Genomic DNA, 26,423 nt, shown 5'->3' on the forward strand with positions numbered 1-26,423 from the left:
TTACTCAGGGTGAGATATTTGGGTAGTTAGATGTGTTCCTGTCACAGAGATCAGAACAACTTTATTGCTCCTGGTCATAAGTGTGTAATTTCAGGGCAATAAATTTTATTGCCTTAGCTAATAAACTGTGTCTATAGACTACTTCTACAGCAGATATATTGGGGGGGGTGGGGAAGAGACTGTGCTTTAAAGGTATTGACTTGTGGACTGTTTCATAGCTTACCTTGTTATAAGTGTAAGGTGTTGGAGAGGTGGGGATAATACCAGATTTTTCTTTCTGATGCCGTCTTTGTGCCTCCAATACCTGTTGCCATGAGAGGAAAAAAAACATAATGCAAAATACATCTCATCTACAGGCACCACGAACAGCAACGCCTATGCCAAAGATGCCTGATGCTTTTCCATTTGGTGGACTTATTCCAGCTACTGAAGACTCTGCCAAACTCAAACTGTTCTTCCTAAGACAGACAGGAACTTTCTACCTGGGGAAAATTTCAGCTAAAATATTTTGCTGCTTTGGATGAAAATTCCAGTTTTGCCTGAATTAAAGCAATTGCTCACACCTCTTTTGTTCAAAACCTCTAACACCTCCATGCTTTAGAACTAGAACCTGAAGTGTGTTTGGAGGGTAACACTAGCTCCAGAGATGTCCCTTTTTGCCTCTCCCATGAACAAATCACATCAAATCTGTCCCTCGCTGATCAAATCTGTGTTTCTGGGTTTCTACAAAAATCTCAGTTTAAATATGCTCAGGAAAAGCTTTCTGCAGGTTTGGTAGTTCACATGTTTTATAAACCCTGTCTGTAGTGCACATGGCCCTTCACCAGCAGGCCCCAGCTGAAGAGGCATTTTCAAGGCACTCGACTGTGGCTGCATGGTCTGATCTCTGCAATTGCTCTTCCCGGTCATTGAAGGCTGCCGACATGCCCAGTACTGCAATCAGATATTTATCGGCAGTTTTCTTTTCATTTTCTTCAGGACTCCAGCACAAAGCACAAAAGAGAGTGGGGAAAGCAGCACTACAAAAACCAGCCTGTCTGTAATTATAGATTATGTCTTAATGCATACTGACAAGGGGGCCAAGCCAAGCTGAACGGGTAACCCTCTGGCAATGCCCTCCTTTTGAGCAATTGCCTTTACAGAACCTTTTTGTTTCAGCACAGTCCTTTTTAATGTAATCTTGAATGAGCCTGAGCTGGAAGAAGGATTGCAAAGCAGGGACTTATCCAAACCAACTGCTTTAATGCAGTTAAAGGCTCATTGTCAAAATCCTGGAGCAGTCTCACCAGTGGGAGTCAAGCCTGGGAGGAGGCATCGGCAGTAAGTCAGTGCTAAGAACACAGTCTGGGAAATTTGCCTCACGATCTCCTGCTGTAATCAATAGATCACTGTGGCACTCCATCTTGAAAGGTGGCTACTGTACAATTACTCAAGATTCCTGTGCCCAGAAGCCCTTAAGAGGACAGCAAAGGCTTTTAAAATGACGTGGTTATGGAGGCACAGGCAATAAAGATCACGATTCCCCTTTAGCCTAGAACTGTAATCGTTTGTTACCTGAGGAGCTACGTAATATGGAGTGAACTGTGGTGTCATCAAGTCACCTTGGTCTACTTTGGCAAATCCAAAGTCACACAATTTAACAGGTGCATCCTGAAACAAGGAGAAGAGGCTTCATTACAAAAATCTCATTGTATCTGCTTTTCTAATACATATTTCTCGCCTTGTAGTCATCTTACCTTTGCCACATGTACCCCTCTTTTGTATTTATACCCTTACCATTCCACAAAGCAGCTAAAAGGTCATAAACTGATCTTTGAAACAATCACTTTTGTTCTCCTGGGTGCTCTGGGTCAAAAGCAGGCCCCCTCTCAGATTTGGAAAGCACTAAACACATTGTAGGGGGGTCACTGCATATGCAGAGTGGTTATGAGCAGGAGAAGAAAGAAACAGGCAAGTGCTTGGATACGTCAAAGCACCTGTAATGCACGTTAGAACATCCTGACGACACCTAGGGAGGAAATGTGGCAGAGCAGATCTTCTCCTCAGCAAAGCAGGATACTATGTTGAGGTGGAGAACCTGACCCATATTTAACAGCAGCAGCATGGACAGCCTATACTCCAAGCAGATCAGAGTATGGAAAAGCACGAAGCCAAAAAAGGTCATTAATTTTTGTCACCAAAACATTGCAATAATGTAATTTTACAACTATTCTGAAAATCACTATTGAGCCATTTTACAGAATTCAGCAGTAAACAAAGAATACCAAGTCTTCATCTTACCAGAGAGTTATCCTTGAAGAGGAGATTCTCAGGCTTGAGGTCTCTATGTGCAATGTTTAGTGAGTGGCAATGCTGCAAAGCCAAAGCTATCTGAAAAAGGGCACAATAAATCAACTACAATTACAGAACTCCTCCTTTAGCTTGGACAGTTATTTTAGCTTTAAAAAGGACATTGCCAACACAGCTTAGACCCCAAACATTTTCACTCCACTTGGGTACAATTCTGAGTTAAGACAAGCTTGGCCATACTGCGCAATAGCACAGTAAAGCGACCATCGGGAAATGAAACCCACCAAGCTATTCAGTTTCCATTTCACTCAAAGCAGACAGAAAATAAAAGCTAAGTTGTATCGGGCTTCCCAACCATCTTAGTTTGACTAACTCGGGGCATTATTTGCCCCCCCCGAAGTGAAACAGATCATGACAGTGTCCTTTTGTACGCTGCGCTAGCCCCACAAGGTCACTCCACTTACTTGCACACTCTCCAGCGATTACATTCTGTTTAACAGTCAACAGAGAGTTCTTGCTTCAATATTTCAATTAATATTTTATTGCACTGACTTAAGAGTCAACATTCAGGCAGTTTTATTCTTTAATTCTTGACCGTACTCCTGCAATTTACTCATTTCATGGGATATTACGCAGAAATGCATTACTTGTTTCTTTCAAAGACAGCTTCTCACACTGCTGTGGTTTAGAAACCTGTAACCCAGTCATGAAAGCTCTTCAGGCTGTACATTTGAAAGTGCAATTCATTTAAAGAAAACCAAAGCATAAATACTTAAACAGCATTACTGAAACAAAAGTAAGGCTAAGCCACACGACCCTTATTTGAAAGTATTCCTATCGGCTTCTGTAGGATCCTACCCAAACACAGCACCCTGGGTGAAGCGCTGAGTCCTTGGAAGACTGCAAATTACCGTGAGAAGAGAACTTCAGTGTTAACTTAGCTCAGAAACAAATACAAACACATTCCCAGAGAAAATGAGGTAGCTTTGTGACAAGTTTTTAACTATTAGTGGGTACAAGGAACTAAGCCCCGTAGTTCAAGACAATGACGAAGAACCACTAGATGCAAGAATAAGACTTTAACATTGCTTTCAAACTTCACCTGTATAAACATTAAAGCAAAGAGTTACGTGGGACATGAATAACCCAAGCGTACACACAGTCAGAATTCAATTCAAAGTCTTGTCTTTTGATACAGTTTTAAAAGATTTTCCCAACATGTTAATCCTGGAGACTGCCTTGCATTGTCAAAATCAAACAGCCCAAAGGACATGACAATGAACTATCAGGAATAATTCTGTACTTCCACCTAATTTCTTTGTTGGATGAAACCAAAAAGGTAACACCACAATTAGCATTTCATTAGAAACAAGTCAAAGCACAAGACAGAAAAGCAAGATGAAATGATTTGGTCCTCTTTTTTGCCTCAATACCAAACATTATCTCCCCAGCTTAGGGGGAAGCAAGTGATGGGGATATGGATATACTCATAAACAGTCATGTCAATTTACGACAAATGCTGTAATATCTTCTCATGTTTTCTTTCCTTTATTCACTGCAGTGATCACTGGTGGGGGAGCAGGACATTTACTGATTAGTATCTCCAGCAGAGCCTCTCACCTACAGTTCATATATCTTTTGTTTGGAATGCCAATATAACCTCTGCAAGAAGCAAACGATGGCAACTCCGGCCTTCGGCTTCATGCCGTGGTGCCATGCAGAAGAGCTCAGCCATTTTGACAGCAAGATCCTTCTGCCTTGTGGTTCCTTACAGCAACCTGCTGGTCCTCTGCTGCGGCTCCCTAGAAAAGCTATCACAACATACAGCCATACCATCTTTCCTGCAACCCTCCCATTAATCCAAGCTCTCTGACTGGGCACCACAAGCTTAGAACTGAAAGGAAACAAGTTCACCCCAGAACTGAGAGGAACTGACACTGGGATCCCTGCACTGAATCTCATGGAGGCCCTTCTGCTTCGTCATCCTGCCTGCTCTAGCAGGACATAAGCTAGTCACACCAGATGCAGTGCTAAGCAACAAAGAGCCTGGTGGACACCAAAACCTCTAGTAATAAATACTGTGGAGGCTATAAAACACAACATTCAAGAGTAAGTTGCGTAGAGAAATGGAGAGGGGAAAAATGACATCAGAACAAGCAGCATAGAAAACATGCACTATAGTGGTACATTCCTCTTGTTATCTTCCATGATAGGCAGGACTTCATAAAACCAAACACAGAACTCGGCTTGAAAACCACTGGCCCAGGACACAAGTACATTATTGTCTGCTACCCCTCCCAAGAGGTGAGAGAAACACCAAGCGTTGTCGTGGCCAAGAGCGATTCTCAAACTGGAGCTCAGGAGCCACGCGGGGTCTGGTGAGAACCTGTGGACTGTTGGAGGTAACACTTTTAGAACAACAGCGAGGGATACAGCAGGAAGATTGTGCACGAAAAGAGCTCTCTTTGGTGAAGTGTTCTGTAGACCAGGCTAGGAAAACCATCGCTAAGGACAGTAGAGACACCAGGGTCCCAACCCAGAAGAACTAGCCCACACCTCCAAATTCTTTGCTTCTATTAAAACTTTGGCATTGTCAGGTTATAACAAAGCAGGCAATGATCATCGGATCAGAACTGAGTATTATTTTAGCTTCCTTTTTTCCCACCCCCCCACCCCAAGAAATTGTTACGTACTTTAGCCATTATCATTCATGGATTTGCTTATACATGGGTGTTAACTTGCCTGCTTTGTTACTTGGCTTGCTTGCTTCTCAGTAAAGTGCCGGTGCTGGCTGATTCTGTGAAATAGCTCTCCCCCTTCCATCATCTCCATTACAATTAGGAGCCGAGCCCTGTTCAAAAGCATTTCATTTTGTTATATTAAAAATAATAAAAAAATAACAGAATTGCTAAGCTAATAATGCATACTTCATATCTACTGACGCGGGCCGGAAGAGAGACACATACTTGCTTCTCCTACAGTTGTTAGAGCTATTTTGGTTCCATAATTTTGCCTTTAAGCATATAAGCTGCAGGATTTTCTGGCTCCCAGCACAATCTGACTCACTGATTGTCAGCCAGGAATCTACAGTTTGCTCTTCGAGTTGGGCTCCCACATCCAGCTGGAACAAACACCATGGACATGTCTACATGGATGCATTCAGACAGATACATGCAAGCTCCACCCACGCTTTCCACCAGCAAGCCAGTTTGGACCTGGAAGCCATTTAGACACATCAATGTATAACTCTGCCCTCAAAGAACAATACAGCAGGTAGAGTCTTGCATTAAACAGGCTAAACAGCTTCCAGGCTGGAGCTGGCTTAGAGCACAGCGTACTTCTGTCTGCACCCATCCTTGCAGACATGCCGGTCTGCCTCGGCGCTGAAGATGTTCACGGCAACTTAGAAGCAGAAGGTTGAGGAATTATCTTTAATGCTTTTGAGTCTGGATACTCTACTGTACCTCATTATTTTAATTTACAGTTTTATTGCCATAATTATGAAGGACAATGAATAGGAAGTGTGGAGACCAGGACTGCTGGATCCTCAAGAAACTAACTTCTATTTCTTCTCGCCACACAGCAAAATCAGACACATCAGAGATTAAGACAGGTCTCAGCTCTTTAATTCTCCCAGCTCTGATTTTTTTTTCCTCAACTAATATCCAACTAGAAGACAATGTTTTTATCCCAAGCGATATTAATGTATGAAAAATAATAAGTCTGCTTCGTGTTTTGCTGTGTTCATTTTAAACAGGACAATGTATTGAGAGTTTACAGGGCAGAACCTAGTATTTTTAGAAACAATTCTCTCTTCCTTTTTTTTTAAAAAAAGACTGGCACTCTGAGTTTCCCAGTGGCCCACAGGCATCACCATCATGTAAAAGGATCTCACTTAGGATTCTAGGTAGCAACAAAAGTCGCAGCTCCAATCCTGCTTTAACAGTGCTTTGAAAGCAGGAGGCTCAAAGGTTACAATTCAATTCAAGCTACTAAAGCAATACCGAAGCATGACAGAAGCTAGAATCAGACTGAATCAATGAAAAACCTAAGAAATGAAGATGTATTCAAAACCAGTAGTGAAGGACACCAATTAGTTTAAATATGCAAAGGTCTGGGCATTGACAGGGGAAAAAGCAAGCATTGCTGAGTCTGAAGTATAAATACCATACCTGGAACACCCTATAAATATTCATTTTGGTCACACTGTGATTTAAAAAAAAAAAAAGCAAACTCCACTATACCTTGGCCTAAACATGGAAAGCAAGCTGTGGGAATGAATCACCCTATGTAATCTTACCTTGGGCTGGATTCATGTGGGAACTGCACACTGTTAGCATAAACTTCAATAATTTGAACAATATTTGGATGTGTTGCACACATCATGTGCAGACGTACCTTGAAGAGAAGGGAAGAAACGTTACTGTACACGGTGACACCTACTTGACCAGTTCTGCTCTTCCCTCTGCCCCCAAGACTATGGCACACACGAGCCCGTGCGCTGCCAGCTGTGCTCAGCACCAGTCACACCCAATTTAAAATTGTTCAAAAAATAAGAAGTGCCTACAAGCGTTTATATGAGTGACCAATAGCACCACACTACTTGGACCAAGCAGGACCAAAAGATTGCCAAACTATTTGTTACAGACCATGGAATCAAACCCAGCAGAGTTCCAGAAAAAGCCCAATCTTTGATTTCTTTGGGGTTTTTTAACAAATTTAAAGCTAGAACTAGCTTTAAAGTAGCAATAAAGATATGATTGAAACCCAAAATTCATGAATAAAACTTGAAATTCCATAATCCAGCTCCTTTTATGGCCTCAAGGTCTAGCACTCACAACACGTGAAACCTCATCTCCTGTTCTGACTTTCTGAAACAGGAACGTGAGAAATTTTCCCCAGTTTAAAGCTACCTGGACTGCTAAATCAAGTCAAGGCTTGATGCTCTTTGTAAACAGATTATTTCTCCCTGGGAATTTTAAATGAGAATTTGCTCAGTAACAAGAAATGGAAGTTGCCTAAACCTTGAGCACAAGTAACGCTTCTTTCACTTTCATGACAAGTTGAACCGCTGCCCATCATTTCCAACAGACTGACAGTTTGGTACCTTGGCACGCTCTCGCCAGCCGCAGTAAGTCACAAAAAGTATCAGTGAGCTTATTTAGTTTCTCGTACACAGATAAACCCATACCATTTAGAGTACAACTTGAAGCATTCTTGGCAATTCTTAGAGTAGTGACATCCAAGAGTGAGATGTATGGGAACAAAATCAGTTCTAAACTATTCATGTTACATTGCACGGGACATGGGGAGAACATTAGCTTTAAAACGCAGCTCTAAAGTACACTTGTACATACACAGCTAACACCTGCAGCAAACTCAGAGTTAGAAAGACCCTGTTTCACCCACCACCTCATCCTACAGGAACTGAGCACAGCAAGGTTAGAGGATCAAACCCAAGGAATCTTGCATAGCAAGATCTGCAGGACACGTGGTGGTTTTTTTTTTTTAAACCATTGCAACAATTCACCAAAAGGGCGAGACTATGCGGTGTGTCAGAAGGCAGACAGTAAAAACAGGAACTATACCTCATTTCTAGCTTTTGGACGATCGAGAAGAATTTTCAGTGCAAAGCGTTCTTGAGAGGATTTTTTCACGCAGACTCTGGTATTACAGCAATAAAATTATTCAGTCAGCAAGAATGTTAAAGAGACACTTCAAGCAATTGATCTGTAGTTATGAGTTTGCTCTCCGCATGGGAATTAAGAGGAATGCCCGCAATCTGGAATAAACAGGGCACCTGTCACCACGTCCCAGCTTGAAAGCTTCAGTTTTCAGCCTTCCACAACAATCTAATACGTTATGCAGAAACACCTAACACAAAGTTATATTTTCAGCAAAGCAGAAAAAGTACTTTAGAGCAATGGGTAACTGCAGTCAAGCAGAGTGCACTCTAGACATTCACCCTGAAGAGATACTCTGGATGAAAAAACCCAAACCACACAGTGGCAGCCTGAAGATCTCCAATGGAGGGTGTAGTCTGCAATAAATAAAGTGTTTCTGAATGGAAATCCTTGTTTTAGCAAGGCCACCAACTGTGCCACGCACGTTTTTTCTCTCTTTCCCCCATTTAACATTAACAATTGAACTGCGTCAGAGGGAAGGGCCCACATATTAACAGGCAGCTAAAAGGGTAAAAAACAAAGGGATATTTTAATAAAGATCAGAGGCAACACAGCAACAGAAAATGAATGAGGAGAAAACAATTGCCTGGACAGGAAGATAAATGGTGGCAAAAGACAATCGCCCTGTCAAGCTCCCAGAAACAGAGAGGCGCAGACATTTGTTTTCCAGCGCTTGTGCAAATTCCCGCTCCCAAAAGGGAGAGTTCTTGTTGAAAAGGGAACATATGTTTTGCTTTACAGAAAGTGTCCAGTTCCTGCTGGGGCTAGAAATTCACGGTGGGCAAGTCCGGTATGAGATGCAGAGCTCGTGGCACTATCTGCTTTGGCCTCACATCATGATGTGAAAAAATAGCTGGTAAAAATAGCTAACGGGCGCAGAGTGCTGATGCCCCAAGTGATGATACCGTAGACGGGAGCAGCGACCTTTGCACCGCACTGACACTAGTATCAAAAGGACAAAGGTATTTGAGCAGAGTTTTCTGCTGTCACTGTTTCACAACCGACTCCTGTTCCTGCTTTGCTTCAGGAACATGGCAGTGAGACGGGACACGGCAGAGAGGCGAGGAGAGTTTTTACTTCAAACATATCCCGTAAAAAACAATACCTCGCTCGCACATCAGCTACGACCCGCATGGAGTAGAGAGACATTTATTTGTTTATAAAGAGTCTTCCACATATCACATCACAATTAAAACACATACTCACTTCTCCACAGCTAATGAAACAGGCTGAGATTACATACAAATCCGCAGGTGTGTTGTCTTACCTAACAGGACCACTGATCCCAGCTCCCAGCTTCTGAGTCCAGTTAATGTTGTACTCCTCTAAAATGGAGGTTTCCTATTCAAGAAGGAGCAGGGGGAGGGGAAAGAGAGTAAAAAAAAAAAAAAAAAAAAAAAAATTACTACATCCCTTCCAAAAAAAACCAGCTCAGCAGACCTGATTTGCAAGATACCTGAGCAGAGAAAGAGTCTGCTTTGGAGTTTTGCTTCACCTAGGAAAATTAAACATAAATACAAATGCTCACATAATAATATATCTCAGTTTAAAATTATTTCTGTACAGCTAAGACTGCTCACCCTGGCATTCTGAAACAGGATTATTGAGAACAGTAAATGGGATCTTGTGCCTTTAATACAGAAAGTATCAAGGGCACTTTCCCCCCCGACTCTTAAATCCAGCTTTCTACCTATAAATGATCAATCGCAACTGAATACAAAGGCCCAGTTACAGCATTATTATGTACTTTTTGGTCATACGGTAGAGTGGAAAATGATTTTGCTGCCTTCTTAGGGTTTTCAAACCTTTGCAACCATTATACTGTAAATTAAACCCTGCGCGACTAGTTTTAGCTTGTCTGATAATGAACCAGGCTCATGTTTATAATCCGTTTGTCCAAATCCATACAAACAGGGTTTGGTTTTGTTATGACACGGCTTGGGCGCTATCATGCTTAAACACGTCACGAGGTGGGATGCAAACGTAGCTTCAGCGCGCAGCATTTTGATTAATGCCGCTGCCATGTGCTGTTACACAGATGGTGATCTAACAACAGAGCAGGGCTGAGCGGTGGAAACGTTGCGTGCAAACACAAGTAATACACGCCATAAAATTCTGCTTTTTCTTTTATTTTATTATAATACTGCCTGTTCTTTTATGAGCATCGCTACCTATGTTTAGGATCATCTTTCAAAAAGCCATGCTTTCTGATAAACTGCAGGGAAAGGAGGTGGTGACAAAAGCTAGCACCGGAGAAGCTCACGCAAGCAGGTAAAATACTTCCCAAATACACTGAAAACAAATGGAAGAGTCCACCGCTTGCAAAGCGACTTTATTCTGATCAGATTTTCCCCTTCTGTTAAGTTCAATTCAAAACATGCAGCATTTCAAGAATCACTCATGCTACAAATCACGAGACCACGGAGAACGCTCGTGCTCTCGACGCAGGTACTGAAAATGGCAGCCCCCAACCTGGGGCCGTCGGCCGCCGCTGCAGCGGTCGTGGATTAACGCTACTGCAGGCTGGAGCCAGACCTCAAGCCACACGGATTGGAAACAAAGGAAGAGAGGAAAGCTGATATTTAAGGCAAGATTTGAAAGGATTAGAGAGTGCAAAAGACAGACTGAAAGGAAAAATTGCCTTTTAACGCAGTCTGGAGCGGGTATTGCATAAATCATAAGTGACTAGCGTGAAAGGTGTAAAGGAAAAAGTTAAAGTTAACTGGAGGTTTTATGAAGGGCTTTACAAGGGGAAGGAGAGCACGGTGTATCACACACGGTTTGTTGTTTTCAAGTAGAAGCACAAAGAAACTTTCTTATCAATTCAATGAACATAAATTTCACTTGTGGGAAGCGTATTAGGGAAAAGCTAATTTAATTTTCCTGATATTCAGATACAGAGGATTGAAGGCATCATAGGTGGAATAAAAACACAATTTTGGAAGAGCGTTAAAGAGCAGAGAAAGGGTTTCTCTGAACTGGGGAGTACCTCCACAGCACATGCTTTCAACACCACGCTTAGTGCCTAATTTTTGAAGAAAGTCAAACCACTGAACTGGAGAAGCAAATGCCAAAATACTCTGGAGCAACATCGTGATTAAGTGATAATAATTCTTTGTTATTTTTTATAGAGCTTTGAAGTCTGCTGCTGCTGTTCCGAAACCGAAGGAGGACCTGCCTGCCCCAAAACTTACCTAACCCTTTCAACTGCACAGGTTGGTCTAAAAAGAGATACTGTCTCCACATACAAGCCCAGTCTTGACTAAACAGTTTCTGCTGCCTCGTGCCACTTCTGCGATGGCACAGAGACTACTTGCTTCGTTCCAGCTGAATAAGTGGAACAGAGAAGCTGACTAGGAATTGGGAAGTCTGTGATCTATGGGTCAAATGAAGTGAGAATAAGATCTGATAGTTCTCAACTCCCGAAGGACAAGTTCAACAACTACAAATAAGTCCACTTTTAATAAAAATTAATTTCCTCTTTCATAGTCTGCCTATTTGCCATTGTTTTAAATAAAAAAGCCAACATTTTTGTTTTCTGCATCTTTATTTGGATTCCAATCTTCATTCAAAAGCAGCTTTACAACTTAGAAGTAAAAATGAATAATCTAGTGATCAAGAAACACTATTCACCATTTCCTAATGGTACAAAATACAGAATGTGAGAACTTTGATATCCGTCAATGTACAGAATTGCTCACATCTCCTAGTTCAGAAACAGGAGCTCCAAATCTAGCACCAAGACTATGTAGCTGCAAATCACCACGAGTTCATAACATTCAAACAGCATGAAATATTTAAAATGTACAGATATAAAACTGCCCTCTGAAAACATCAGGATCTATTTCAACTGGTAAGCCTAAATGCCTTGCCTCTTCATTTAGATTAATGTACTGTGGATGCAAGGAGCAGAGGGTTTGGTATCCTGTACTTAGCTCCACATCTGGAGAATAAAACGCTTTACAGTAGCGCTGCTGCACAGCACTGAACTTGTAGACTGGCTGACGGGTCAGCTGGAACTAATCCGTTGCGGCTGGGAACAGAGGAGGCAGAAGAGTGCCGGAGAGAGCGCTTTCAAAAAAAAAATGAAATCTGCAGTGGTGCAATTTCTTACAGTAAACCTTTTTGCTCCTACTGTTAAAGGAACTTTAAACTTCTGATCGCTCCTTACATTAATTTCCAGTGGGCAAAGGGAATAAACTAATTCGAAATCAATTACAAAAAAGTTTCACACAAACTTTAAGAGTTGAGTCCTCTTCAATAGCACAAATCCCTTTCAACAAGCTCAGGGTACCTAAAACAACGGTTTGAGCATCCTCCCATGCAGAGTCAGCAGTCTGGGACGCTCACAGCCTGGAAAGGCAGGACTCCGAGATCTCCAGCAAGCTGCTTTCAGACAGGGTTAGGCATGCATCGGGACTGCTCGGGGGAAAGCTCAGGCGCTTCTCAGTTTCCACCGAATACCAATGGGAAAAGGTTTGAAATAAGGTACTTTAAGAATAATGCGTACTCACTACAGTCAATTAAAAGTACACAGACTGCTGCTTGGACAAACTCCACATATTCAACAAGTGAAATGCCAACAACCAGTGTAACTCCACTGCTCCAACACGCAGCCTTTCAACTTTGACTAGTTTGCCTTAAACAGCGATCACTATCTTGAATCACACACCTTAAACCCGCAGACGCAGGTGAAAACCAATCAAATCTGAACAATAACCAAGTATTTGAGAAGCAGAGAAATCAGCGTAATATATAAAAGTACTAAATTATGTTTTAGATTCAGAAAATGCTTATAACCCAAAAGATTTGCCCAGAATCTGTTCTGGGTCAGAACCCCCCCCAAACTGAGAGGGGCAGGAGGCAGATACAGAACCGTCCCTACACTTACACAACCGCTTCGGCTTTTTTGTTTTGTTTTTAAAACTCCCAAGAGCTCTGATGTAAATCTTTACCTTCACATGGTAAATACTTGAAAATATAATAATACAGGATACACTGAAATACCTGAAAAACCTTTTTGAAAGCTTTCTGGACAGCTACTTCACCTGCACTGTGCCAAGACTGGTAATGAAGCAGGAAGAGACAGTATACAATTTCGGTACTTGATCCTGTAGTTTAATTACAATCTGGGTTGTCTGAACACAGTGCTTAGATTTCCTTCTACTTTGGGCTTTTTTAGTTCAAAAGGCAAGACCCTCGTATTTTAAATCAAGCCAGATTTCAATAACACAAGAGTCTGTTGTAACTCCTCTTGCATTGATTTTTGCCCCCAATGAGCTTTGTAAAGACAAATCCCACCATGGCAGATAGCAGGGCTAAGGAAAGGTGGCAAATGCCAATACACAGGGTCTTTTAACCTACATCCTTACGGAATTCATTCATCTTATTAAAGCATTTTTGAAAGCATCCAGAAGCTGTGACAGCGAATGCTTCGCACAAGGTAAAGAGCCTGAGGAGAGTCTTTAAAACATCATTTTATTGTCACTTTGTTTCCCCAGCTTCTTCGGGAAATCCGCTCAGCCAGGTCACAGAAGGATTCACCGGGAAGCGCTAAGCTCACACACTGATTCTTGCTGTAAAAAAAAAGCCAGCCTGAATCTGTTCAGCTCCTCTAGCACCGCTCCAAACACAAACATCCCACACGCCAGATTTGTTTTCATGACAGCATCCGAACAGGAACTCGGAGATGGATTGAGGCGACAGCATTGCCTCCGCAGCCGGGAACGGCTGTGAGGCAGAGACCCCAGCTCCCGGCCGCCCCGAGTACCCCCGGTTCTGCTCCCCACAGTCTCGGGGTCTCAACACCGGCCCGATCCCGTGGAAGCCGTCTGCCCGCAGCTCCTACTTCCCTGCCCGGTGCCTGGCGCTCCACACCGGGGCACTGCGGGGCAGCCGGGCCCCGGTGGAGGGGCAGCGAGAGGCAGAGCCGCAGCCGTAAGAGAAGGGGGGGACCGGGACCCGCCGGGCCCCAAGGCCCTGCCCGGGCTGCCCACCTCCCCTCGCCGGGCAGGGGACGAGCGGGGGCCGCCGGCGGGGAGCCCCCGAGCTGCCTCCTGCCTACCTTGATCATCTTGTCCATCTCGTGATCCTCCGACATCCTCCCGCGGGGCTGCGGGGGGTTGCGGGAGCCGCTGGCCCGTCCCCAGCGAGGGAGAGCGGGGCTGCGGGGGCCGAGGCAGAAGGGAGGGAGGCGGCGAGGGAGGCCGGGGGCGGCGGCGGGGCCGGCCCGGGGGCGCTGGGCCGCGCTAGGCAACGAGCAGCCCCGGAGGAGCCTTTGTGCCGCCGCCGCACCGCCTCATCCCCGGCCGGGCGGGATGGGGGCAGGAACCCCGCGCGGAGGCGGGGGAGCGCCGCGGGGAGGGCGCGGGCGGGCCCAGAGCCGCCGCTCAGCCCGGGAGACGCCGCCGCCGAGGCGCCGCCACCGCCGCCCGCGCCGCCCGGGAGCCAGGCATTGCCGGCACCCTGAGCCGGGCACACCCGCCGGGCGGCGCGCCCCGCCGCAGAGCTCCCGCCCCCGCCGCGCCCAGCACGGGAGGCCGGCCCGTGCCCCCCGCCTCCTCTCCGCTCCCACCGGGGAATTTTAGGAGCCTCCGCCACGGCGGTGGCGCGGTTTGCAGGCGGCCACCGCCACCCCTAAAAGCGCGACGTCGCCATCAAGGCCTCCGCGGGGCCTTCGAGTCGCCGGGTGCCTTCTAATGACGTCGTGACGGGGTGGTTGGGGGGGGGAATGACCCTCAGAGGGGCGGGGCCGGAGCGCAACGCTTCGCCCCGCCCCCCCGCCGGGAGAGCCGCGAGAGCGGGGCGGGGCGTCGCGAAGCCTCGCGAGATCTCGGGGCGCGAGCGGGCGCCCGCCGCCGCCCTGAGGGGTAATGGCGGCTCTCGGCGGTGAGGGGACGGGGGGAAGCAGCTCTTAGCCTTCGCCTTGTACCCTCCACCCGTGAGGGGGGAACGGCTGCCCCTCGTAGCACACCTCCCCTCCAGCGCAGGTCTTGCTCTAATGACCACACGGTGTCTCCCACCGCAGCTCGCTAAAACAAAAATGTTTATTGTGAGTAGATACAATGAGAGCAGGTGGGAGCAGCCCAGAACAAACTTTTACCTCACAGATTCACCCTGAGAGGTTGCTCTCTGGCTCGGTTCACTTGCTTACAGAAGAGGGACGAATGTGTTAGGTGTATAGGACGAGTACAGAGCTAGCTGTGTAAGCCAACAAAGAATTACTATAAAACCTATGCAGACTAGACAAGCATTTAAATGATTTCTTGGAAAAAAGCATATTCATCAGATACAGATGCAACAAGAGTACACCCATGTAATGCATTAGTACTCAATTGACTGTATTTGGTATTTCAAAAAGATAAAGCCAAGTAGCAGTTTTTAACAAAAGCTCCTTCAGGCACCTTCTAAAGAAACACTTCTTAATGCAGAGCTATGTATTTTCCACCTAAGTTTTGTGTCTGTTACGAAGAGGTTTCCTTGCTTTGTATCTCATAAAGCTGCATAGGTGTTTCCAAACGCACGGAGAGGCTGCTGTCCTTTAGGAGTTTTTCTGTGGAATTTTGATTGTCACCTAGAAAAAAAAAAGCACAGTCACAATTACTTTCCTGAAGACACTGTTCAGTTATATTCACTTGGAGGCCGAGAGGCAGCAGCATCCTGCAGAAGAGACTCGGAACCAGAGGACAGTCAGCGGGCAGCGACTGGGATCACCTCGGGCTGGAGACCTATCTGGAAGGCTCAGAGAGAGGGGGAAGCTCGAAGGCTGGGTCACAGCATCTCTCCAGAGATGCCACTGCTCTTTGGGAGGTGGGAGCGGGCACGCTTGTTTGTTCTCACCTGGAGCTCCTGTACCAAATCAGCCCCCTGCCAGTCACAAGCTGGAAGCCCTCAATCCTTACGCACTTTGGTGTATTGTAACTCCACCACCTCTGCCCAAGAGCTCCGTCACCCTTTAGACATTGCAGCTGCAAGCAGAGAATGTGACAGCCCTTCTGCCTTGTCTTACAGGAAATTACCCAAGCCTGCGGTGACGGGATTGCCTAACACCAGGAACCTTGGTCTCGCACGTGGACCCAAGGGCATATCGACTCAAGAGAGCGGCATTAAGTACTGGTGGTCACTGCTCAGATTCCCCCCCTTGAGTGATGAGTGCCCAGGGTTCACCTGCCAGTTCGTACCTGCAGAAGCTTCTACCCAACAGGCATGCACCCCCAGCACATGCTCTTTCTGTTCTCCACAAAATAAACTCACGGAGACGTCCATACACTTGCATTCTTTACAGTGAGAAACAGCTAAACAGTCCCAGTGGTGCAGGCAATTGGTAATCCATTAGGTTACATATCCTTGTTTTCCTCAGCAGTATAAAGCAAGGCTTTATTCTGTTTAAAATACAGTTACATGGAGTTGTGTCTGTGGTTACTTCAGAAGCGCAGCTCCAAATTTGTTTCAAGCATGAGAAAGAAGAATCGCAACTCTCAGGCCAGCCTATACCAACAGGCACAAATACCATGTGGAGCTACGGCAGAGGGTTGGGAAGTCCTCGGATACAGGGATACTCACATTTTTCACCTCTACATATGCCTCCAGACCGTATTCTCCCAGCTCTCGCCCATTCCCAGAAGCTTTGTAGCCGCCAAACGGGGCTTGTGCACCAAACACGTCATAGCAGTTTATCCTGAAAAGGAAACCAAGAGTTAGGAACCTGCAGTTTCAGAACTGCTTAATGGAAGAGCCCTTTCGCAGCAAATGGACATCTCGGCTCTTTACAACAGAGGGACAGCTGAATTTCTAGGCAGGATTTCCATATTTGTCAGTTCTCTCAGCCAACAGAATTAATCAATACTGGAACCTTACCCTCAGCAACCAGGAAACAACATCATGAAATCGATTCCTGTCTCATTACCACAGGACCAGGCGCCCAGGTTGCCACCCACACCTCCAGAGGACAGATACCAAAAGCACCTACTTGTTCACTCAGTACCATTAAAAAAAAAAAGATAGTGAGATACTGGATCTCCAAAATCTCTTGTGCTAGAACAGTAAACTGGTGTGGAAGTACTGACTTTGGCATAGTCTTCAGCACGGCCTCAGAACACAGAGGAACATCCACTGCAGCAGCCAAGACCGCACAGACGTGCGCGGTGATCTAATCACTGCTGGCACTCAGCCCTGCAGCAGTTGCTGTCATTGCCAGCTGCAGTACTGGGTTTTCTTTTCCCCCATCCCATTCATTAATTCACAGTGGGAGCATGGAAGCTTAATATACCTAACCCTTACCAACCGTTAGCGTTACAGCTGAAGGTCTGGCATTACATTCAGTGAAGTACACGTAAAATTAGATCCAAAGTAGAGACAGGCTATCAAAGAGCAAGCTTAATAAGAAATGGCAGCACACAAAGAAGCTAAACGCAGCAGTTTGGGGAGAAGGAAGCGTCAAGGCTCACCAAACTGTTCCAGCTCGCAGGCCCTGTGACACATAGTTTGCTTTGTCAAGATCCTTTGTAAAGACTGCTGCTGCTAGGCCGTACTTGGAGTCATTTGCTCTCTCAATGACTTCCTCAATTGTTTTGAATTTCAGAATCTGCATGACTGGCCCAAATATCTGCAAAATCCAAACAGAGCATGTGAAAATCTGTGTAAATTGATCACAGGGAGGACTATGGTTGATGCTGGAGTTATGTATGTATGCTATACGTCACACAGGACATCAAATTCAAAGTATCACTTCCCGTATTACGAAATTCCAGGATGCAATCCGGAGGGAAGTTTAATGTGGTAACTTTCTAAGAAGCATCGAGTTTTGCAGTTCATGAACATCCAGTTCTTGTAGACCCGTGTTTTTTACATCAGAGGGGGCAAAATAACAAAGAAGTGAGAAGCTGACAGACAAAAAGGCGCTGCAGGTCTCACCTCCTCTCTGGCAATCGTCATGTTGTCCTGCACGTCGCCAAAGACAGTTGGCTGGATGAAATAGCCTCTGTCCGCAGCGGGGTTGCCACCACACAGCAGTTTGGCTCCTTCACGCTTCCCAGTACTAATGTAACCCAGGATCTTCTTATACTGCTCCTCATCTACCTAAGAGCCATGAGGAGAGACAGATCAGCCTCACCTTTAGTGGGGGAAAAGAAGATTTGACTACAACCTGCTGTGCATGCGACTGTGCTCTAGCAATTCCTCATTCCCGCAGACTGCCAAGCCAGCTTCAAAGGGAGATGATAATTTTTAAATGCCAGCATCAAGTGGAGGAATAATCAGAGCTGTTAATTAACTTCTCCCTCCTGCACAAGCAAGGAGGTAATGAGCACAGTTCAAAGGAGATTAAGCAAGAGACCGAAGGATACCTTTCATTCTAATCTACCGATGCACGATGACTCAAGATTAGGACTATTTAATGAGATAACAGTTCAGGACATTTTCTGCTCTTACCTGAGGCCCCTGTTCAGTTTTAAAGTCAAACGGGTTTCCAACCACCCTGGACTTGGCCTTCTCAACACTCCTCTCCACAAACTCATGATATATGTCTTCCTGGACATACGTTCGGGATCCAGCACAGCAGCACTGCCCTTGGTTGAAGAAGAGGGCAAAATGGGCTTGATCCACAGCCCAGTCCACTGACATTGGGGAGAGGAGAGAAAACCAATAAGCAAACAAAACCAACCAGAGTCAATAAGTGACTTCTTTTGAACAACTATCATGCAGACTGCTGGAATATCAGAGATACAAAGTCCTTTCACTTGACAGGCATTTTCCATGCTTTGGTAGGGCAGAAGTTGCGTATAGATTTAATTAGTATGAAGGTCTATTAAAGCACTCCATATACTCCATACTAGAGAAAAAAAAAATCTAATCTGAGGCAGATTACAGTTCTCATTTGAAATTATCGGGTATTAAGGACAAGTTATTTTAGATCTAGCAGAATTTCCTTCCTTACTGCCATATAAAAGCACATATGTTGGCTCATCAAGACCAAAAATGGTCTATATGCAAGAGATGAGGGAACCAGAACTTCACAAGACTAGAAGAGAGTGGTACGCACTAAGAGAAAGACAGAAAGAAAATGAAAACAAAGATGGGACTGAGAAGACTGAAGGCAGATACTGAAACAATACTCATTTGTTGTATCTGAACTTCTTCACAGCGCTGGGAAAGAAGTGGGAGTGAAGAAGCGCTGATAAATACGGCAGCTACAGCAGGAGGCACGGAGACTTCACCGGGTGAGAACAGCCAGCTGGTGTCAGAGCTGGAGACTCACACAACACAGGAGAGGTTTCCTTTCCCCTCCAGCTCTGCTTGCAGAAAGCCGATGTAAAAGGCACAGATCAAATATTACGCTAGCAGGTGCTTACTGTCTGCATCAGACATGATTATATTTGGACTCTTTCCTCCAAGCTCCAGTGTCACCCTCTTTAGGTTACTCTCTGCTGCAGCCTTCTGGATCAGATGCCCAACCTGCATCGGGAGAAGGACGGGTATTAGGAATTAACTCCTACAAACAGCACCACCTGGCAGGGCGGCTGGTTTTAGATGTCCGTCAGCAGTTTAATAATAATTCCTTCATTGTCAGGGCTTTAAGGGAACAACTGAAGTCTGCCCAGAGTTCCACCTCTAGTAAGAAGCAGCTTAAGGGAAACAATAGGAAGTATTCTAAAGAAGGCACCTAAAAAGAGTCTTATGTAAAGTAAAAATAAATTTCACACCCTGAATTCAGCTGTATTTTTAAAAAAGAAGTGTAGAAGGCAAGGCACCTCCAGTATTTTATACAGAAAAGGTATTAGAGCAATGAGATATTCTCTACATCCCAAGGGCTTAAAAGTTAAGGTACTCCCTTACCTCCGTGGAGCCGGTGAAGGCCACTTTATCTACGTCCATGTGGGAAGAGATGGCAGCCCCGGCAGTGGGCCCATAGCCGGGGATGATGTTCACCACGCCTGGTGGGAATCCAGCCTGCCGGTTCGCAGCAGGAGAGAGCAACGTCATTCCTTTTACAAATCAAGGATTTCACCTACCCTCATCTGCTAGTAACGCTGCAGTAGGCCTCCCAGGAAGAACAGAGCCTTTTCACTTTAATTTCCCAGGTCTTTAGTTTTAATGTTCAGTTTGCAAGAACCAGGGCAACTTCTCTCTCCACCCCGCATCCTAAGCATAGTTTGGAGCTATATACATTAGCTGAAGTTACATCACCCTGAAGTTTGTTATTTAACTGAACCTCAAAGAGTCCTTCCCTAACCAAGATTTATGTCCTCTGCATATGCATTTATGAGGATAAGGGTTTTTTTTTTTGCTAAATCAAAAGCTAAGATACCCAAGACAATCCAGCCTTTCTTCAGATCAGACAGCCCTTCTCTGTTCCTGTCACATGCCCTCCGCAGCTCACCAGTTTGGCTGTATCACACTGCGCTCCAGCAGCGATAGCGAGGCAGCGGATGGAAACCCAGCCTGTTCGCTCACCTCTTTGATCAGATTAGCCACGTAGAGAGCGCTCAGGGGGGTTTGCTCCGCCACTTTCATCACAACCACATTCCCAGTAGCCAGGGCAGGCCCCAGTTTCCACGCTTGCATCAACAGCGGGAAGTTCCACTGAAAAACAAGGAGGTATTTGCTGGTCTGAACTTGAAAGCTTCCGATTAATCCGCAAGTAACCAGTGAGCTTCATTCAAATCAGCTGCAGCACCTATGGAAGCAGTCTTTGATCCTTCCCTAGCTGCTCTTCAATTTTGGGATCCTTTTCAAGCGCTGCCTTCTGCTTGTCCAGGAAAACCATACTCTGAAGTGTGAGGTCTCTCAATACCATTGCAAAAATCCATCTTTTTTTGGAATTAACCTTTACTGTCAGTTTAGTTTAGCTATTAAACACTCTTTTGAGGTATTTTGAAAGAAAGCCTGTTTGTAATGACAGAGCAGCGTTCACAGACTGGTGAGGCGTTTACATTCAGTTCTTGCTCAATGCAAATATAAAAAATATGCAAATACAGTATGCAACAATCAGAATCTGGCTACTCCTCTAAAGAGGTAAAACTCTCCACGGATCATTGTATAAATATGGCTTTGTTGTTCACAAACCACCTTGCTACGCTTGCTACCAGTTACAGAAACAAGATCATGTACATAAAGCTGAATTTTGCACGCTAGTTCTCTATTTCCTCATCACACAGAATTTTGTTTTTAATGGTAGGTGGTAGCTTAAACTTAGTTGTGGTTCTGAGCCAGAGAACTCCTATAAAGGGGTTTAAATTCTCCTTTTTTTTTCCAGCAGATACAAAGTATATCTTACTCGGAGCCCATGAAATCAACAAGTAGTTCTGTACTGCCAGAGCAAAGTAACAGCCCTCCCAGCTGGTGCAAGCGTAACGTTCTTTACCACTGGAGGAAGCAGAGGTTAGCAACAGATAACAACTTGCATTTTAAGACAGCTCTTCATGCTAACACTGAATTCTTGAAATGCTGCAGGAACTACTGACACATTTTACTTACCGGGATTATCTGTCCACAAACTCCCACTGGCTCATGTCTTGTGTAACAGAAGAAGTCTCCGTCTAGCGGGATAGTTTTGCCATGGAATTTATCTGACCAACCTGCAAAGTATCTAGCCACAGTAAAGTTTTGGTCACTGAATGTAAAATTTTCTGTCACCAGAAAATAAGAGAGACTTCCTCCAGCTATTTGCTTTCCTCCTTTCTTCACTCACTTCATAAGACACATACCAATACAAATATTTCCCAAACAGGTGATTTTAAGAATGGACAGTAAATACAAACATTTGTCTCTCTGCATTTGCCAGCACTTTGCATAACATACATCTGTCATTCCTGCGCTGTAACACAGATCACCTCCATTAGTGCGAGTCCTGTAGATAGCAACAAGGAAACATATGTAACAAAAATCCTTTAGGAAGTCACAGGAATTACAGCCTCATTCTTAACAAAAAATAAAAATAGAGGAAAACAGGGTTTCTGACACCCTGCTCTGGGCCGAATGAAAGCAACAGGTCAGATCAGCCCTGGCACCCACACCTCTTGAATCAGAGGCATCTGGTCTCTGCACGAGCAGAGGTTCAGCCACCACGGGCCAGCTGAGCACAAGCGTGGAGCAAGAAGAGTCACTGCGCTGTCAGGTAGCCCCCACGCCTACCTGAGACATTTGACTACCATGTCCAAATCCACCAGGTAGGAGATGGAGTACGGTTTGCCATTATCCAGAGTTTCCAGCGCCTACAAAAGACAATGAGACTGCCTGAAGAACGAGGTGGGGAAAGTCACACATATAGATTTAGATTCGATTCTCAGTTTGCAATTCGGATCAGTTCTGCATGTTGGCCTTTTTGCTTTCAGCTTCCCAAAACTACTTCCCCATCCTTTGTAGCTCTCTCGTGCAGTTTTAAAGTCCCCATCACACCCGATGGGCACAAACCACCCGTTTCTGCCTCCCTCTCCCCAAAGTTAGGGATCGCAGCAGAGAGCTCAGCCACAGAGCGCGATACGCACCGCCAGGTAAGCCCGGTCCCTCTCGATCAGGTCAGCAAGACGATTCAGCAGCTTCCCCCGATGAGAAGCATCCATCCTCCTCCAAGGCGAGCCCAGCTGGAAAGCTGCCTTGGCTGCCTTGACGGCCTTGTCCACATCTGCCTGCAGAGGAGTCCAGGCACGAGGGTGAGAAAGGAGTAACCAGCCCCCACTCGGCTCCCAGCCCCCCTCTCAAAATACAGCCGGAGCCTTCCCTGGTCTCCAGGAGAAAACAGCCTCCAGCCGGACGGCACAAGAGGCTGCTAACGCCAGCCTTTTTGGGGGCAAGACCTTGCAGCCTTGACAGCTGCCTCACTGCAAGACACGCCTCGGTCCCAGGGCAGGGGAGCGCACGGGCTGCGGCCCCGGGGCCACTCGCCCCACGAGCATCAACCTGGGCAGCGCTGCACAGCAGCACGGCCGCAGCTTTCTCGCCCGGTCAGCATCCGCGGGGAAGAGGGAGCAGAAGTTGCAGTGAAACAGATGGGCGCAACAGCTGCGCAACCACCACCTCCGCCTGCGCTTACACCCTCTGTTATTTCAGCTATGCGGAGTGCAAATATTGTCAAGTTATTTCCGCAATGTCATCTGCTGGGTTAATATTTGCATCCTAGAACAAGGCATGGAAAAAGCTCTAGAAGTCTGCTTTTGACACTCTTTCAGGATTTGGTTTCGCCAGCACAGTCTAAAGGAGTTTTTTCATTGATCAAATATCTCTAATTCATCATTTTGTCCTGTCAGGGCATTAACTTGTTTCTAGTTGGTTTTCTGTTCTGGCTTGCTGTAATGGTCTCGCCAGGACAAGCCAGTCTCCCACGGACAAGCAAACAACAAAGGGTTTCCCTCACTCACCCCTCCCTTGGGGAATACAGACAAGTTTCCAGACTGTAGGAAGAACACAAAATTGTTGGGAAACCACCTCAGCTCTGCCACAGGCTCCTAGGAGGCCCTTGCATAAGGCATGGGATGATTACATGACTCTATTCCCCACCATCGCTCTCTCTTTTTCTTGTTTTAATTTCCTAGGGCTGGGGACGGTCTCCCACTGCATGTGTACAGCAGAAAGGGGCTGTTCAAGTGAACCCTGGCCTTTTGTCTCTGCTACCGTGACTCTGGGTCACGCCGCCAGCACAGCACCCACGGGACCGCAAAGGTGCCTGCCTTCATCCCTGCCTGCAGCAGGGAGCAACCTCCACCCATGACTGCTCCCCAACCTCCCAACTCAGGCTCCACTGCACACCACATCTATTCCTCTTTGCCCTTTCCAGTCCTGGCTTGCCACTGTTGAAAGCAGTAGCCAAGGAAGAACACAAGCAGCACTCGATGTGGTATTTGTATAGGTCAGACGCTTACTGCTGCAAACACAGCACTTGGCGGAGCTGCCTAGGCGAGAGGCGAGTTAGTGTCGTCTTCTGCAATCCCTGTGTACCTGCTCACGCGGAAAACAAACCGATCTCGTCAAGGGAACGCTTACCTTATCGCCCTCAGCAACCTGGCAGATAACTTCTCCTGTTGCTGGATTGATAGAAGGGAAGGTTTTCTTACTGACTGCATCGTGCCATTCGTTATTTATGAAAATCTGCAATGAAAAAAGCAAAGCAGTCTTAAGTCTAAGAGCCAGACCTAGGTGAAATCAGTAACAGTTTTAGTTGTTTGATGGTTTAATTAAAAGGGACTCAACTTGTGCAGGCTCCAAAACTGCACCAATATGAAGGAGATATTTTAGCCTAAAAGTACACAACAAAAGACATAGCCTCAAGCTAATAAAAAGAATTCACATCTCGGCAAACAGCACGTGAATTGGAAGCGGTTCCTGTCTCAGTAGCTCCCTGCAAGACCTGGAAGCCCGGCTGGAGCTGCGCAGGGATACCAGGAGCCTCAGGAGACCGAACAGTGGGAAAATGCTTCAGGCACGGACGATACAATTGATTTTGTACACAGCACTAGAGCTTTTGGCAACATTTCCCCGATTAGCTGATTTTAGGCTCCCCATGTACCGTCCTGAAACCAAACCAGATGCCAACAGCAGCTTTTGACCAACTCTCTCTTTGCCAGTAAGGGCAAATTTGCTTTTTCAGGTCCATGGCAAGAGAGTGCCAGCGCAAAGATCACGGTGCTTGCCGAGAACTTGCCGATCGCCCAGCCAACTCCCAACGGCCTTGTCACGCCGCTGGAAGGAGTTGGCTCGGCGGCTGGGGAGAGGAATGCTAGCCCTCCACCAGCACCTCGCACAGACGGGACAGTGTTTTCCTCAGGGCTGCTGAGCAAGGGCCACAGGCTCTAATCTATGCAGGCAACCCGTATCAAGCCCGGCACCTTCCCCTCCCTTCGCATGCCCTCTGGCACAGTTTTCTTCCTTAAGGTTGTTTGCACCGATGGCAGCGGTTAGCTGCAACAACCGCAGGGATCGGGATAAAGCCCGATGGCAGCACGACACACGCCTTGTGCCTCGCACCAGCTGCTGCACCCAGAGTTGCTTTTTTCCAGCAGGATTTCCTGCAACGCAAGGCTTGGGGCCCGAATGTCCGGCTGCTCCGGCGCCCGCCCGGCCCGGCGTTAAACCGGGGTGTCCCCAGCCCCGCACCGGGCTCGCACCCCACGGGCCCCAGCAGCCCCAGCACAACCCCTCCGCGCCGCGGCCGAGCCGGGGAGCCCCAGGCCCCCCCGTCCCAGCCCGGCTCGCTCCCGGGGAAGCCACCGCTGCCGCCAGCCGGGGCTGCCGGCAGGCAGCGGCCGGGACGCGCCCACCCGCCTCGGGGACGCGTCCGGCTGCGGCCCCCGGCGCGGCCCTACCTTGTTGCAAGCGATGTCGGGGCGCGGGTTGGGCGCCGGGATGGGGGAGGCGGCGGCGGCCGAGAACGGCGCACCGAGCCGGGCCGGGCCGCGGCAGAGCCGGGAGGCGCGCACCGCCGCCCGCAACATGCTGCGCTGCGCTGCGCTCCGCTGCGCCGGGCCGGGCCGCGGGCGCGGCCCCCGCTCCTCCGGGGCGGCCCCGCTCCGCCCCCGCCCCGCTCCGCCCGCCTCGGGCGGCTGGGCCGGGCTAGGCTCGGTCCGGCGCGGCTGGGCTTAGTTCTGTCCACACCAGCACGGCCCGAGTCGAACCAGCTTGGCACGGCTCGGTTCAGTTCTGTCTACATCACCACGGCCTGAGTCGAACCGGCTTGGCACGGCTCAGTTTGGATCGAATTAGCTCGGTTCAGCTTGGTTTGGGCAGTGCACTTTGGCTCAGCTCGGCTTAGCTAGGTCGCATTGGCTCAGCTGGGCATAGCTCAGTTCAGCCCCATTCGGGTCTGGTCAGTCCAGCTCAGTTCAAATCACATTGGCACGGCTTGGTTTGGTGCACCGGGGATGCCTCATCTGTGCCCAGGACTGGCACTGACTGTCCCTGTCCCCGTCCCTGTCCCTCTCCATGCCCGGGGAACTTTGCACAGGCAACAAGAAGGAGAAAGGCAGCGGAAAACCTGAAACATCTCTGTTGCGCTGGTTAGTTTTGCGGGGAGGGTGGTGTGATGAGGGAAACGGTTGGGGACCCCTGGTTACCTGGACATGCTGCCGTTAGCATGCGCACAGGAATCAAAAAAAGAAACTCCTGTGGGGGGGGGAAGTGGAACAAAGCCAGCAAAGTACTCTCACAACAGGAGCATTACTTGGTGCATGCAAATGAGAGGCTTTGTAAAATTGCTCCCAACAATGGCTAAAGACCTTTTCTGCCCGTTTGCTTAAGATGCCTTGTGCAACTTCAGCCTAAGTGCAGATTCATGTGCAGGGAACAGAGATGTTCTCAAGTTATCGACGCCATCAGTAAAGAAACCACAGACCAAAAGTGTAGAGTTTTTAACCTCCAAAATAAACCTGTGGTAATTACTCTGTATCTGACAGCACCTCCCTGGCTCCTTTAGTGTGGGGTCTGTGAAGGGTAACTGGGGGTGGATGGCTCTAGTTTATTAAA

General features: G+C 46.9%; 2 protein-coding genes across 6 annotated transcripts in view; both read right to left on the reverse strand.

The window, feature by feature from the left end:
• Positions 1-14,411, reverse strand: part of MAPKAPK5 (MAPK activated protein kinase 5) — a 26,947-nt gene extending 12,536 nt beyond the window's left edge. Inside the window, exons 1-8 of one of the 5 annotated variants that reach the window (XM_075167618.1) lie at positions 14,038-14,411; positions 9,241-9,314; positions 7,878-7,953; positions 6,590-6,687; positions 5,032-5,140; positions 2,281-2,370; positions 1,555-1,650; positions 224-304 (exon numbers count right to left, since the gene is read on the reverse strand). In XM_075167618.1, coding sequence (XP_075023719.1) covers positions 224-304; positions 1,555-1,650; positions 2,281-2,370; positions 5,032-5,140; positions 6,590-6,687; positions 7,878-7,953; positions 9,241-9,314; positions 14,038-14,073 — 660 coding nt within the window. In that variant the 5' untranslated portion in view covers positions 14,074-14,411. Of the gene's footprint in view, positions 1-223; positions 305-1,554; positions 1,651-2,280; positions 2,371-5,031; positions 5,141-5,255; positions 6,295-6,589; positions 6,688-7,877; positions 7,954-9,240; positions 9,315-14,037 lie in introns of those variants that run through there. The other 4 variants (XM_075167619.1, XM_075167620.1, XM_075167621.1 and 1 more) reach the window with 4 other exon arrangements.
• Positions 14,412-15,001: 590 nt separating this feature from the next.
• ALDH2 (aldehyde dehydrogenase 2 family member) lies at positions 15,002-25,461 on the reverse strand. The gene is made up of 13 exons (XM_075167627.1): positions 25,268-25,461; positions 23,949-24,053; positions 22,457-22,597; positions 22,104-22,183; positions 21,447-21,558; positions 20,424-20,552; positions 19,806-19,919; positions 19,322-19,424; positions 18,402-18,586; positions 17,886-18,050; positions 17,420-17,577; positions 16,536-16,650; positions 15,002-15,546 (listed from the first exon to the last, which is right to left on the reverse strand). The coding sequence occupies exons 1-13, from the start codon at positions 25,394-25,396 to the stop codon at positions 15,514-15,516; spliced, it is 1,569 nt and encodes a 522-aa protein (XP_075023728.1). The 5' UTR covers positions 25,397-25,461; the 3' UTR covers positions 15,002-15,513.
• Between the last annotated feature and the right edge of the window lie 962 nt (positions 25,462-26,423).

Source organism: Calonectris borealis, chromosome 18 (assembly GCF_964195595.1).
Source record: "Calonectris borealis chromosome 18, bCalBor7.hap1.2, whole genome shotgun sequence".
Classification (NCBI taxonomy): Eukaryota; Metazoa; Chordata; class Aves; order Procellariiformes; family Procellariidae; genus Calonectris; species Calonectris borealis.

Coding starts and splice junctions, on each gene's coding strand:
- ALDH2 (XM_075167627.1), bottom strand. CDS start 25,396: ATGTTGCGGGCGGCGGTGCGCGCCTCCCGGCTCTGCCGCGGCCCGGCC. Junction 21,559..22,103: donor ATGGTAGTCAAATGTCTCAG/GTAGGCGTGGGG, acceptor TACTGTGGCTAG/ATACTTTGCAGGTTGGTCAG. Junction 15,547..16,535: donor CATATGTAGAGGTGAAAAAT/GTGAGTATCCCT, acceptor TTTTTTTTCTAG/GTGACAATCAAAATTCCACA.